Here is a 14,093-nt window from a genome sequence, read left to right as displayed (position 1 = left end):
AGAAGTGAGAAATGCAATATCTAACAGGTGTCACAGGGTACTGTAGGCAATAGATACCTCAATGATGCATCGATTCCCGCTGTGACACCGTTTGTCTGGGCTGTCCTCCATCCCTCCACTGCAATGCTGACCATGACTGACCTGGGTTTCTTCTCCGGCAGGTGACGGAGCTAACCACGGCCTGGACGCAAGTGGTGCGCTCGTCAGACCAGCGCGGCCGCCGGCTCAAGGACGCGCTCCGAGACGCCGAGGAGCTGCACAAGGCGGTGCACATGCTGCTCGAGTGGCTGTCCGACGCCGAGATGCGGCTGCGCTTCGTCGGCGCGCTGCCCGTCGGCGAGGAGGAGGCTCAGCAGCAGGTGCGCGAGCACGCCAAGTTCCAGCAAGAGCTGGCCGCCAAGGAGGGTGAGAAGGACAACACGCTGCGACTGGCGGCCGAGATCCTCGAGAAGGCGCACCCGGACGCCGTACCGGTCATCAAACACTGGCAGACCATCATCGAGTCGCGCTGGGACGAAGTGAGCAGCTGGGCGCTGCAGCGGCAGGAGCGGCTCGCCGAGCACCTGGCCGGTCTGAAGGACCTTCAGCAGCTGCTGGACGAGCTGCTGCAGTGGGTGCAGCAGCGCGAGCGGCGCATGGTGGAGCTGGAGCCGATCCCCATCCCGGACGAGCTGCCCGTGGTCGAGCAGCTGATCCAGGAGCACCAGGCGTTCATGGAGGACCTGCAGTCGCGACAGGCGGATGTGGATGGCATCTGCAAACCCAAGCACAAGCCGCCAATGAGGAAGGGATCCAGAGCCAAGAGGTGAGTCAGACTTACTGTCGATAGATATAAGGTGATGAAGGTTTTGCCTGGTCACAGTATGATGTGTTGTAAAGTTTCTCCAATTGTGCATTTTACCTCGATCACGCATTGTAAAGGATTCCTCATCCGTTATGAGTGTATCGATCCCGCTCAATAATGGCACCGAAATATGTAAATACGAGTACACACTAAATAATCGATACCGCATACAACATCGATATAGCGGCTTGGGGCTCCATAAGTTAGAGGATCGCTGCTGATGAAACACCTTTGAAGAACACTTAGGAGTCTTGCATGTCCAAAAAAGTCTACCTTTCTTGATCAATACATTTGCACAAAGTTATGCATAAACACTGGCTTGAACTGTGCAAATAGTGGCGTCTGCGTGTCCTGTCATTCGTCATGTTAAAGCTTTGTGCTTACGTCCACCGCTTGGAGCGCTGTATATGTGCCTGCTTTTGTCCGTTTCATGTTTGCACAGCTACGTCCGATATTTGTGAACTTTATCGTGTTCGCCCCCACTGTATGTACGGCCTGTGTATTTAGCTGCCTGTCTGCGACCGTTTCAGTCCGACGCCAGCGTACATGGAGTTCCTTCGTCGCCCAAGGTGCCAAATTCGATCTGACTGACCATTCCTGTAGACTAACGGACCCAATAAAATGCCTAACAATGTTGTAGATGATTAGGTGTAACATGACTGGTTACGGGCGAACCGTACCTATTTCTCGACCAGGTAGTCTCATTTTCAGCTAACCATGTAACATTGAAACTTCGACTCACTGATCTAATGTGCCTAATCAGAGGTCATCCGCTAATCACAAGGCGAAGCTCCTTTTTTCAGTGTCTGTATTTAACAGGTAATTTGTCGAATAGTTCGTTACTCGATAACCACTCTCAGTTCTCATCTACAGGCCATTGGTGCTTTGTCCTGCTACCCCAGACCTATTGTTATAGTATTTTAGGCCTAATGTGTGCAGTAACCGGTAGAATTAGTAATCAATCTTTAACTCTATATTAACCGAAGAACACGGTTTAAAAGCGATTTTTTGTATTGGAACATCAGAGCTCGCCGATTGTAAAGATCATTTTGCGCCCATAACTTCAATTTTAGAGAGCTGACTCGCAAGCATCATTAACTTATTTACCTTGAAGTCATCTTTAAGTTTTAATCAAGCATTAGGAAATGCAATCGCTCGTGACTGACAGTTGCCCTCCCGTTTTCAGCCAAATCACTCCGGATCGCGAGGGAATTCCGGGGCGAAGAAGGTACGTTCTTACCAGAAAGGTTGACGTATTGTCCCGAATTTCCACCAGTAGTGTCCGCATGGCATTCGTAGTGCACGGTCCTCGTCCCCGCATGCTCTGGTGGGACATGATATGATGCTTCGCTGCATGCCTGAAAGAAAAACGCTTGTTATGGTTGAATGAAGCGAAGGAGTTTTCTCGCGCAGAAGAAAGCTTTGAATGGGTTTATAGGAATTTGTCTCGAGTTAGATCTCCATGCGTGATTTGCGGCTTTCACGATAAATGGATGCTTTTCTAGCCGCCAGGAGTCAAAGCAATACGTTTCTACAGTCATCCGTAAAATAATCCACGTGTGACTCACCGTCCCTTCTGCTGATCGCAAAGTAAATAGTGTTGAGGCGCACCCAACAATTAGCTAGCTGAGTGCTTATAAAATGAACCATTGATAAAATAGTCGCTTGAATATGACGTGCGTAACCCACGTTAACAGTATCACGGCACATAGCTACTCATGCTTTTATCCCGTTTAATCTTAGGCATATCCCTGATCCTCCTAACAAATAGGCTATGGTTGATAGCTTAGAGGAACCACTTAGTCCAACAATATAACTCTGTAACTCAATTTAGCTTTACTTGCAATTTCAAACTGCGTCTTGAAGTTACATAACTATTTCAGATCCATTAATGGTGACTCGGAAGTAACACCTCACTCCTAGTGACTAAAACTATGGTTGTTCACAGAGCAATGCCTAATTATCGTGAACATGACATATTGGTCCCATAATTTTCATGGAACATTTATGTTATTAACTCACTATAACGTAAGAAGGGCACCGACGAACCATTGTAGTTTGTACAATACATGACCATGGTTTTGGTGTCCTTGGGGTTCTGGTGAATTGCAGTGGGTATAAAAACATTGGTATGGCGACGCCTGACCTCACTGTGACCCCGTGGTGACCTCTGCGCCGTCCGCGTCTGCCCGCCAGCCGGTACAGTCCCGACAGAGAAATATCGCCCAGTCGCGGCTATGCCAGGCCGTGGCTGAACGCTGCCAGGTACTGCTTCGTAGTCTGTCCTTCTCTAGATGGCTTCCTGCAGGCCTGTTTGGCGCCCTCTAGTATTTTCTATCCGCCAGTTAGAATCTCTCGTAGAGATGTTATAACATAGTGTAGTAGATCGCTTTTCAACAGTTGTCACTTTCTGACAGTGATAGATAAGAATGCCTGTCACAAGCAACCGCGTTATTGAACTTCCTCTACTCAAGACCTTAGATAGATTCGCTTTGCACGTATACTATGCAAATTATTCGGAGATGCATAAATAAATAAGAGAGAAATGCATGCGCTAAAACTGGTAGCAACGTGCTGAATGCGGAACCGGACAGATGCGCTGCTCCTTTTTTGTTCGGTAAACAAGATTGGATATCTCCGTTTAGAGTATTAGTTTAGATCGACGATTCCTACATTCTTCTGGGCACGCAGTTCATTGCCCATATCTCTGCAAGATCGCTTTGCACGCTGCATGTTACCAAACCATGTGCTTCGCCGTTACGTGCATGTCAATTCAGTATTACTATATTTATGTGCACGATAGTTCAGTGCTTCTTTGCATTGTCATCACATGCTCGTTTTATGTACTCGTATGTAAGCACTTTTACCAGAGCTGCTGATAACAGCTTATGTTTTGGCCTTTAGACGTTGTAATTGTGTTCAAATGTTTTTTTTTTCAAGTAGCTAGTGATGCACTGTAGGCTGGATACTGACCCCAGTTGTGTGCCGTGTGCTACTGAATCCGACCCTTTATGTCGTATGCAACCAAGACCGGCGCTGTACCCGGTCCGAGCATGTGCCCTGTGTTCCCTGTGTGCTCCCTGTGTGCTCTCCGTGTGCTCCGTGTGCTGACTGCCGCCCGGCCGGCCGACACGCAGGGCCGGCAGTCCCGGTCGGGAGACCACCCCCGAGTCGAGCTGGCCGCGCATCGGACCCGTGTTCCCCGGCGGCCCGTACCCGCCCGGCAGTCGGCGGCCCAGGTACGTAACTGTAGTACTGTCTCAGTAACGGCAGTCGGCGGCCCAGGTACGTAACTGTACTGTAGTACTGTCTCAGTAACGGCAGTCGGCGGCCCAGGTACGCACGTTACTGTAGTACTGTCTCAGTAACGGCAGTCGGCGGCCCAGGTACGTAACTATCACAGCAGCTCAATAACGGCAGCCGACGGACCAGGTACGTAACTAGTAACCTTACACCGTACCCGCGGCCCAGGTAGGTACTTTTACACCGTACCCGTCTGGCAGTCGGCGGCCCAGGTACGTAACTAGTAACTACACATTACACCGTCTCGAGTAACGGCAGTCGGCGGCCCAGGCACGTAACTGTAGTGCTGTCTCAGTAACGGCAGTCGGCGGCCCGGTACGTAATTACACATTACACCGTCTCAGTAACGGTAGACGGCGGCCAAGGTACGTGCTTATATCTTTGGTATCTTTTCAGAAGCAGCAGCCACTATTTCATCCAAGTATTTTGTTTTTTGTTGTTGTCTAATCTTCGCAGCGCTCACATCCTCAATAAAAGTTTAGCAGCAACCTTACTTGATTTTAGTGGCTTCCAATGCCCGTCTTTCCCATCATTTTGATCTTTTATTTGGGCCTACTTTGCAACCACTAATTTATTTTCCTATTACGTAAACTATATTGTGCCCAATAAAACCGAATTGTGTGTTGATCATTCTGCTGCAGCCTAAGCTATCCGTTCCTCCCTCCCTCTTCAGTCGTCAGAGCATCAGCGAGCCGGCGCCCAAGAACCCCCAGCAGCGCCAGCTGTGGGACACCTGGAGAAACACCTGGATGCTGGCCTGGGAGCGCCAGAAGCGGCTCCAGGACAAGCACAACTACGCCAAAGAGCTGGACAGCCTGCGCAACTTCGACTTCGACGAATGGCGCAAGAGGGTATGTAGAAGAGAAAAATATGCATGATAGTGAAGTGGTTTTTTTTTGTGAGAGAACTGGGAACCGGGATGATTGGCTGGATTCATCGGGTTTGATAAAATCGCATAGTGGAAATTGGGCTTTGATACAGGTTTAATGGTTGGCTGTTTGTGCAGTTTACGTTGCAGTGGGCTATATCCGATCTAAACGAAGGTTTGCTGAATAGAGGACCTGTTTTATCCCGCGGGGACTGTGTGAGATTAACACGTTTGTTGCGGCGTGTTCCAGTTTATGAAGTACGCCAACTCGAAAAAGATGCGCATCACGGACCTATTCCGACGGATGGACGTCGACAACGATGGATTCGTCACAAAGGAGGAATTCAGCGAGGGAATCATGCGAACACGTGAGTACACGTGGGGCGCCGGACACAGGACTCGCACGGCGCAGCGCCGCCGCCCCCGGCAGACTGGGCCCAGCGGTACAGTATACCACTCAAGGCGTTATCGGTGGCGCCATCTAGGGAGGGAAAGAGGAAACCGGCGGGCAATGCAGCACATCATTATTAGAACTTAGAAATGCGTTCTTGTGCTTATGACGATATGAATAAAAATGGGAACTAGTTTGAAAGGTAGTTTAGTCACGTCAGATGAAGTTTTGCTCCATAAGATAATAAATACGTCGCATGTCGCGTAAAACTGACGCGTATCTCCCGTCGATGTAGATTTCCCGACCTCGATGATGGAGATGCAGCTCGTAGCCGATAAGGTCGACCGCAATTCGGACGGTCTAATCGACTACAACGAGTTCATGGCGGCCCTGCGGCCCGACTGGGAGAAAAACCGGCCACTCACCGAAGCCGAAAAGATCGACGACGAAGTGAAGAAGGCCTGCAGCGCGTGCAATTGTCGGCAAAAGTTCAAGGTCTTCCAAGTCGGCGAGGGCAAATACCGGGTAAGTAAAGAACAAGACGCTGCGATGAATGTAGCGTAAATAAGAACGGTTAATGAGATAACGTTTTTCATGTTTGTGCATTACAATGTTTCATTCCCGCATAGTTGCTGTTCCGATACTATGTCTCTCTACGTGACTAAACTTGCTGTCTCTCCTTGAGTTGAGCCCCGGATGTTGAACTGCGAGGCGACCTCTGTGACCTGAGCTTACCGACGTGACCTGTCTGACAGCATCTAGGAGTATGCAACCTGTCTGATCTCCGCCCATCATCCTTCTCAGTTCGGTGACAGCCAGAAGCTGCGTCTGGTCCGCATTCTCCGTTCCACCGTCATGGTTCGTGTCGGCGGCGGCTGGGAGGCACTGGACGAGTTCCTCGTCAAAAACGACCCCTGCAGAGGTGAGAAAAACGCACAACGTCTCACCGTTCATCTCACAGTCACTCACTCAGGCGCAGAGGGGACGTAGGTCACTGTATTATGGTCACGACGCACTTGTGTTTGCAGTGATGGGTGTGCTGGGGTATTCGACAAACGTCGTTTCATGTTGGTACTGGATGAGGAAGAGTGCTGTGCATAATTTGTGCTGATTGCATTGGTCATGCATGGTTTGCAGTGTGACACAGGGCTGTAATTAGCAAGGGTATTATGTTTTCCCACAGCTGTTTAAATGTAGTTTGTGAGCACGTCATGTTCGTCATTAGGCACTATGTATCATACATATATTGACGCTTGCAGCGTGCATATGTGGATATTGTTTGAAGTATACATTGCATGTGCATAATCATATGCATTATGAGATAGCCTCGATACTTCATTACATATTACATATGCATAATGCAAGCATATGCAACGGCCTACAGTATTAAGGAGCGTAGTGAATAACTGACGTACCATAGTTCGCTTCAGTGCGTAGTGTGCCGCTTTACTAACCGGTCCGACTGATGTGTGTAGCCGCTTACTTAAGCTCATTAGATAACTGTAGTATATAGTATACCTGTAGAAGCTGCTAACCAACCCAAAGAACATGAACTAACGGCTTTCTAACTCGTGTTCTCCATTGTCCCTGCTACCCATCCCGTTTCCATCCATGATCATAATTCGCTCATTTTTTCTTCTCCTCTTTCTCTTTCCTCCTCCCCTCTCTCTCTCTCTCTCTCTCTCTCTCTTTCTCTCTCTCCCACCGTTCCCATCCCTCTCCCTCCCCTCCACCTCTCTATTCGCCCCACTCCCCCCTGGCCGGCGGCGCTGCAGCGAGCCGCTCTCTGCGCGACCTCCGTAAGCTGCAGACGCAGCTCCGACAGTCGCACGAGGAGCAGCAACACGACGCCGACTGCCCTCAGAATGATGACCGTAAGCCCGGTGCCGCGCCGTCCTCCGTCCTCTCGTCCGTCCCACGCCGCACGCGGGGAAGATATTGGGCATGTCCAATGGTTGGGTTGTGGTTGCATGCTGGGAATGGGGATGCTTTGAGACAGGTGTGCATGCAGAGATATGGGGAGATGTTTTGGTGGTGATTAGCCTTGCGATTGGTTTCACAGGCTTGCTTCACAGGTTATGTCACAGTGTTACTTCGTGTCCCATGTCGATTCTTTCGTATTTTGAAGGTGCTGGTCCGTCAGACAGCAGGGATATGGTAGCTTATTGATTGGTCGTTTTAACACTGCAATGCTTTTGACGTTGGATTGCAACGCATCTTAGGTAAAGGTGCATGTTTTGCCTTGTATCATCACGGAACGCTACAGGCATATCCGAGGTTTTCAAAGTAGAATGGTCAAGTCCGAGTGAGCTGGGTGTCGGTAATGCATGTGATATTTTACCAAACAAATGGTATGAACACCGCCGTGTTTGTTGTTTACTTATAGATAGCATATTAAGTATTAACACCTATGTGTTTTTATCAGTTCTAGTTTTGGATTCGTGTGAACTTTTCCCTTTCGTTTAAAATCAATGCGTTTCGTTTTCATAACACATTAACCCATTGTTTTGTTTCCTTTTGTTTGTGTTCTGGCATGTCGTGCCGTGTGTTTCCCGTTCCGTGCACGTGCCCGTGCCGTGTGCTGTGGCCCGCTCTGACCCGGCGCCGTACGACAGCCAAGGGACGCACCAACGTCGAGCTGCGAGAACAGTTCATCCTGGCGCCGGGCGTCTCGCAGTCGCTGGCGCCGTTCAAGTCCAAGGCGGGCAGTCCGTCTCCTCGCTCAGTGTCAGTACCGACGGCCGGTCCCATCACCAAGGTACGTACCCCCGCCCGCCCCGGAGGTACCGGGTACCCGTGCGGTACCACTCAGTGTCGTATGTGGCGTCTGTTACAGCCGCCTACTTCATGTCACAACTGATGCCGATCTTTGAGAGTATTCGTCACAAGGAGAGCCTGCCGTGCACCTATCCGATCAAAGTGGAGCGGCCGGCGGCGTTCCTCAGGGTAACGCGTGATCTCATTGGCGGAGACAGCTTGGCTGATCATATCGCGTGCTGTGATTGGCGGAGCCAGCCGTACCGCGTGCTGTGATTGGTTGTTGCTGTGATTGGTTGTCATGCCTGATGCTCGTGGGAGGGTTGAGTGAAGACTCAACCCTCCAACCCTACATAGTAGTGTGTTTGCCCGCATGGGGTAGATTTTTCAGCATGACTGACCAGACATCCCCGATATAGCGATATGTTAACGTTTTGTCGAGCTGTGCAACTGACAACAACGCAACATCTATTACGATGAAAAGTCAACCTACGTATGGCTCGCCATACAAGAATGCTTGCTGTCAAGGATAGTTGAGCAAAAATGTAATGTGTGGAGTGTATTTACTGATGATAAAATCAAAGGCCCAAACTTACCCAAAATAATTGAATTTTAATGTTTGAGTGTGCGTGTATTACTAATCTAACCTTGAAGTAATGACCATTTTACTGCAAAAAGAACGTAGTCAAAATAGTAAGTCATATGTAGTCATTGACACCGACCTCCCTCAGTCTCATCAGGTATGGTATTTAAACGTCAAACCGTCCTACGAATCGGCAACACTAACTCGCAAGACGATTAGTCTGAAGCTCAGTTTTGTATCACGAGATAATCGATGGTTACATGACTACTGCCAACGTTACAAACAATTGCCGCAGCTCACAGTCCTCTTGGTCTGATGACCTGTGACCCCGCCGTGAGCACCCCTCCTCCCACACTTGTCTAACCCCTTCCCCCGCTCTCCCGTCAGGTCCGTGAGAAGACGGGCCGCAGTATCCCGCTGTCGCGCGCCTCCCTCTCCGGCCCGCCGATGGCCTCCGGTGAGCAGTTCGGCTCCCAGGAGGGTTTCCGACTCCGTAAGGGCAGCACACCTCTGCGCAGCTCGCAGGGCGGCAGTCGGCCGGCGAGCCGGGCTGGCTCGGAGGCTAGCCTGGACTCTGTGGACGGCGGTCGGCCCAGCTACCGGCCCGGCTCCGGAACACCGGCCCACTCGGGACGGCAGAGGAAGGTGGGTGAAGAGGGCGGCCGTCGTGGTAATGCCAGAGCGGGCCGGCAGAGGAAGGTGGGTGGAGGGGGCGGCCGTCGTGGTAATGTCAGAGCGGGCCCACTCGGGACGGCAGAGGAAGGTGGGTGGAGGGGGCGGCCGTCGTGGTAATGTCAGAGCGGGCCCACTCGAGACGGCAGAGGAAGGTGGGTGCTGGGGGGAGAGAGGTCGGTAATCGGGGCAGTGTCTGATAGAGGAGCGGGCCCGCTCGGGATAAAGGTGGGTGTAGAGGGGGTAGAGGGGGCCATCGGGGCTATTTCAGATAGAGGAGCGGACGCACTCTGGATGCTCATAGCGATCTGTGATCAGGCATATGGTCAAACACATAGCAGCAATTGGTTCATAAATGACTGACTGGTTCGTGTTTATTAGCTAATGCAAAGACAGCTTTTTGTAGTTGAACAGTTGTATGCGTAGGAATATGGATAACGGAACGTTACGTTGTCATTACTGTTTCCTAAGCGAAAACCAGCAGGCTGCCGTTCAAAACTTGTAGCGCAACATGAGTTAACGATATGCAGTTTCGCAGTTGCAAAGCCAGGGTGTCTGACTGTGTTCTTGTTACCCCGTCAGACCTCGGGGACTACCACCGGCCGAGGATCAACGGCGGCTCACAACGGTACCTCCAACGGCGCTGAGGGCACTCCCAGCAGGTAAGAACGATTTCCGCTCGGGGAGCGGCGACTGACGGCTGACAGATACCTAACGACCGACAAATGGCTGACAAACAGTCGACAGACGCCAGATGCTCAAATGGTCAGCTGGTGGACCAGCGAACCATCCCTGCAGTCCGCAGTGTGGGCAGGAGTCCGGGTTTGAATGAGCGTGATGGTGGCGGTAGTCGATGTTCACTAACAATGTCTTCAGAGAGCTCAGATGTCTTCAGCTGCTGGCGCTACCTTCTCACAATGGGTAGACATAGGGGCTGATAACGTTATCTCCCCCGAATAATGGAATAATAAATGAACCGATAGCTCATATTCAGCACATTTACAAGACTTTGGGTATATCGACAAAATAGAGAAATAATAACCAACTAACCATATTTTTAGATTGGTCCAGACCGTAAGAGATAAGGCATTTGTTTCCGTTTAAACTGTGAAGTACCGGCACTGCCCCGTTATTCCCTACCCGTACCGCGTAGCCACTAACTCGCACTAACATTCTAGGAGCAAGGTACCGCGGCGACCCGCCTCCGCTGCGTCCCTGACACCAGGTGGCTCCAGCTCAAGGTACCTACTCGCTGGTTTTTACGTGTAGTTGCTGATCGAACAGCGTTACTTAGTAGGTACATACATTTACCGCGCGTTACCTTTCAAAGGATGCTTGAACTATGGTTCCTCCCCAAAAGACGGATATTTTATGTCAGTTGAACGACGAATGGGATTTCAAACGACCCTAGTCATTGCTGCTGCTACTTAAAGAACGGCCGACAAATTTGAGTAACCCGTATAGCCAATAACAGACTAATCTAACCATCGCTGGAATGGCCAATACGCATGTTTTGCCCTGCGCTGACCGCCTGTGCCGGCTGCTGTGTGCGCTGAGTGACCTCCGCTGACCTCTGCTGACCTCTGGTGACCGGGCTGACCCCGCCGCAGGAGCTCCACGCCGCAGGGACGCCGGCCTGTCTACAGAACGTCCTCGACACAGAGCATCCCGGCCTCGCTGAGTGCCACGCCGACTAACCGTAACCCTGTCAGGTATACTAACGAGAAACGACCGGTAACCGCTAATGGATAGTGGATACCGCCCGGGCAACGATAGCAGCGCCCCTAGCGACTATCAGCGCAGACGCTCCGCATGAACCCGTAACGAGGCCAGAGTTAGGTTCACGAGAAGGCATTGGAGATGGAAAGGATTTTACTGATGATAAAATGCGAAAATGTTTTCAATCCAGCCTTTCTTGTTCATCCAACGGCACATGCCCACTTTCTGCCGGCTAATGTAAAAAATAATTTCATGCTGGTTTGCGAGCTTGACTCTGGCCTTTGAATGTTCACCGATAATACGATTTTGCAATGCATTACGTTTCTAAAACCTTAAACTAACGCTAGGAACTGTTCGTCTTTCAACAATCTTTGACAAAATAATCTCACTGACTGCCTAATAATTGCATTTTCTGATTTCAATAACCGTTCTGTCGTTCGTACCCCGTCTGAGACCATGCGTTTCTTTAAAGGTAGACTGCCACCTTTTTTTCACAAAACGGTTTTCACTAGAGCTGAGCCACCTATGTCCCAGACTGAAGTCGGTTTTCCGAAATTCGAACCCGTTTGCGAGAAATCGGAGACCAAAGTTCAGTTTGATGCCATTTTTTTAGTCCAAGAAAACCGACATCTCTACTGTTTATCGATAACTTTGAAACATGAATTTTCTTATCTTTTGGCAAATATATGTCAAAACTTTGATTGTTTCGAGATCAGAGAAGAATTTTGGAGTGTCAAAATAAAAGTTAAACTTATATGTTCAGTAGTTCATTTTTTCCAAAAAAGTGTGGGAAATGGGGTTTAACATGGGCCAGACCCATTCCAAATGAGCCATGATTTTTAAATGTTTTACGAAGTTAAATGCAAAATAAATTAAACATGGCCAATTTCTTATGAAATCATATATTAGTAAATCATAAAATACCTTACTTTTTCAAATAAAATGTAATAATCTTATGACCTTGAAGCCTAGTGATGTGTAAACATTGTCGCTAGACATTAACCGATTGATAATTGTATGATAATCGATAATTTTTTCGCGATTCACGTGATGATACTTTGTCAGGTGAATTCTAAAATTTTGTTTTATCCAGGGAATAAATCATAGGCCGATCTGAGAAAACTTTTTGAAGGTGGCAGTCTTCCTTTAACCCTGCCTGTCTGACCGGCGACTCTGGCCTGCGTTTGACCCCACTAATGAGCCACTAATGGACCGTTTGACAGCGCGGTGGGTGGTCGACTCAGTCGGACCAAGGCGGCCTCACAGACCAACCTCAGCTCGCCCTCGGCGGGCGCGGGTGCGTTCGGAACGCCCAACGGCAGGGGCGTGGCCCAGCCCGTGCTACGGTTGGTCAAGTACGTCCGAGGGGCCGCCTAAGTGGCCTGGATACATTGGATGTGTCCAGGGCGACGGCGATATTATTAAAGGACGAGTTGCACCAGCACTAACCTTGTCTGTCATGAGTTGTAATTTTAGGACGCATCGAGATCCAATTAAATTGCTTTCATGAATCTTGAGTGACAAAATCATCCAGATTTACTCCCCATGCATTGGCTTGTTCTATTGCATTATCCAAAACATGCCAAAACTAACCGATAATATTGTGACGGGTTTTCATTATTTAATGGACAGTTTAACTGTTTCTGACCAGCGGAAGGGATCGACATTTAGGTACAAGCAGCAGATGCCAGTCAATTCTAACTTGTACTATGTAATATGTAATCCCTCACTGTTCTGAATAACATGTTTCATTGCACCCTAACATGCAACTCCTGTCTCTGTCTCTGGCTAACAGCCAACTGTACCAAAGTGGCATGAGTCGCACTATCAATCTGTACCTCTTTTCCAGGCCTGGCACTAGTGGTTCTCAGATTCCTGTGTCAATGAAGAGGTAATTATTCACAGCGTCGACAGGCGTCGACGACGCCTTTCAGCACGTAACATTTCACGCTAGGAACGTAATTTTCTGCATTATCTTGTGATCAGTAATGCACGCTAATTCATGGTCTCCTTCCCTGCATGTTTTTTCTTCTTTTTGCAGATACGACCGATCCAATTGATGTGTTTTTACGCGCACATTATTAATTGCTTAGGAACTGTGTAGCATATTTCTTTTAACTTTTTGTTGTTAATTACCTCGCATGCGTAATATAAACAGATGAGGAAGACATCTTTTGGCAATTGTCACTTATGATGTGCCTTTGATTGTGACGAAAGACAAGCGATGCCCGATAGTGACCAGTGTCCCTAAATCCGGTGCTAAGCGCCTTTTATTCGTTCGAATGCGGTTAGCAAAGTTACTGAGTTATGTGCAGCGTGCGATGATGTCCCTCGTATCAGGTTCCCCCAATTTCTCGAATCCTTGCTCCTCTTTTGCCCGCGTTTATAAATTGGAACCTCGTGCTGTAAGGTGCAGCATACCACGACAGGCATAACTGCTAGCGTCATCTATTAATGAATGGCAGAAAATAAAAGCACTGCGGCGCAGCATACCACCTAAGGTGATATCACTAGTGACATCTAGGAGCAGGGGCGGGAAACACCCAACTTTGATCACCTCACAACCGGTTCGTGGTGACGTCACTAACCGCTCTGTGACCTTTCTCTCCGCCCGGCAGGGAACGATCGGCCTCCAAGATCCAGCGGAGGTCGTCAGCGGCCAGCGACACGGCGCGGGGACAGGCCAGAAAACCGCTGTGGCACTGACCTACCGTGACACGCGCCGAGCGCGCACTTCGAGAAGGGACCACACAGCAACACACACACATACACACGGCGCGTCCGGACGACTCCGGCAGCGCGGCGGCATAATGGCTCGGACTAACACGGCCCAGCGCACCTCTAACTGTCTTTCTGTCGAGTGGGCGCGCGACACGGCGCGCCCGTGCCGTTATTTTTACTTACTGAGGGCAGCGGGCGCAACGCAAGACGTGCAGGGCACTACCAGACACTAGCC

The 14,093-nt window shown here is 49.7% G+C and overlaps 1 protein-coding gene across 22 annotated transcripts in view; it reads left to right on the top strand.

Annotated features, from left to right (window-relative positions):
- LOC122373253 (dystonin-like) overlaps nucleotides 1-14,093 on the top strand; it is an 85,802-nt gene that overhangs the window by 71,328 nt on the left and 381 nt on the right. For 2 of the 22 annotated variants that reach the window (XM_043351129.1, XM_043351130.1), the window contains 15 exons: nucleotides 162-805; nucleotides 2,031-2,072; nucleotides 3,982-4,083; nucleotides 4,821-4,998; nucleotides 5,266-5,383; nucleotides 5,702-5,931; nucleotides 6,211-6,328; nucleotides 8,022-8,164; nucleotides 9,134-9,391; nucleotides 10,001-10,080; nucleotides 10,597-10,659; nucleotides 11,029-11,130; nucleotides 12,361-12,492; nucleotides 12,987-13,028; nucleotides 13,756-14,093. The exon at nucleotides 13,756-14,093 is cut by the window's right edge and continues 381 nt beyond it. In XM_043351129.1, coding sequence (XP_043207064.1) covers nucleotides 162-805; nucleotides 2,031-2,072; nucleotides 3,982-4,083; nucleotides 4,821-4,998; nucleotides 5,266-5,383; nucleotides 5,702-5,931; nucleotides 6,211-6,328; nucleotides 8,022-8,164; nucleotides 9,134-9,391; nucleotides 10,001-10,080; nucleotides 10,597-10,659; nucleotides 11,029-11,130; nucleotides 12,361-12,492; nucleotides 12,987-13,028; nucleotides 13,756-13,843 — 2,340 coding nt within the window. In that variant the 3' untranslated portion in view covers nucleotides 13,844-14,093. Of the gene's footprint in view, nucleotides 1-161; nucleotides 806-1,374; nucleotides 1,414-2,030; nucleotides 2,073-3,040; nucleotides 3,110-3,981; nucleotides 4,084-4,820; nucleotides 4,999-5,265; nucleotides 5,384-5,701; nucleotides 5,932-6,210; nucleotides 6,329-7,181; nucleotides 7,281-8,021; nucleotides 8,165-8,242; nucleotides 8,353-9,133; nucleotides 9,392-10,000; nucleotides 10,081-10,596; nucleotides 10,660-11,028; nucleotides 11,131-12,360; nucleotides 12,493-12,986; nucleotides 13,029-13,755 lie in introns of all 22 variants that reach the window. The other 20 variants (XM_043351136.1, XM_043351135.1, XM_043351138.1 and 17 more) reach the window with 17 other exon arrangements.

The sequence above is a fragment of the Amphibalanus amphitrite genome, unplaced genomic scaffold, assembly GCF_019059575.1.
Source record: "Amphibalanus amphitrite isolate SeventyFive unplaced genomic scaffold, NRLGWU_Aamphi_draft 001468F_arrow, whole genome shotgun sequence".
NCBI classification, from domain to species: Eukaryota; Metazoa; Arthropoda; class Thecostraca; order Balanomorpha; family Balanidae; genus Amphibalanus; species Amphibalanus amphitrite.
Note: the sequence above shows the minus strand (reverse complement) of the source record. Positions and strands in the feature narration are given on the sequence as shown.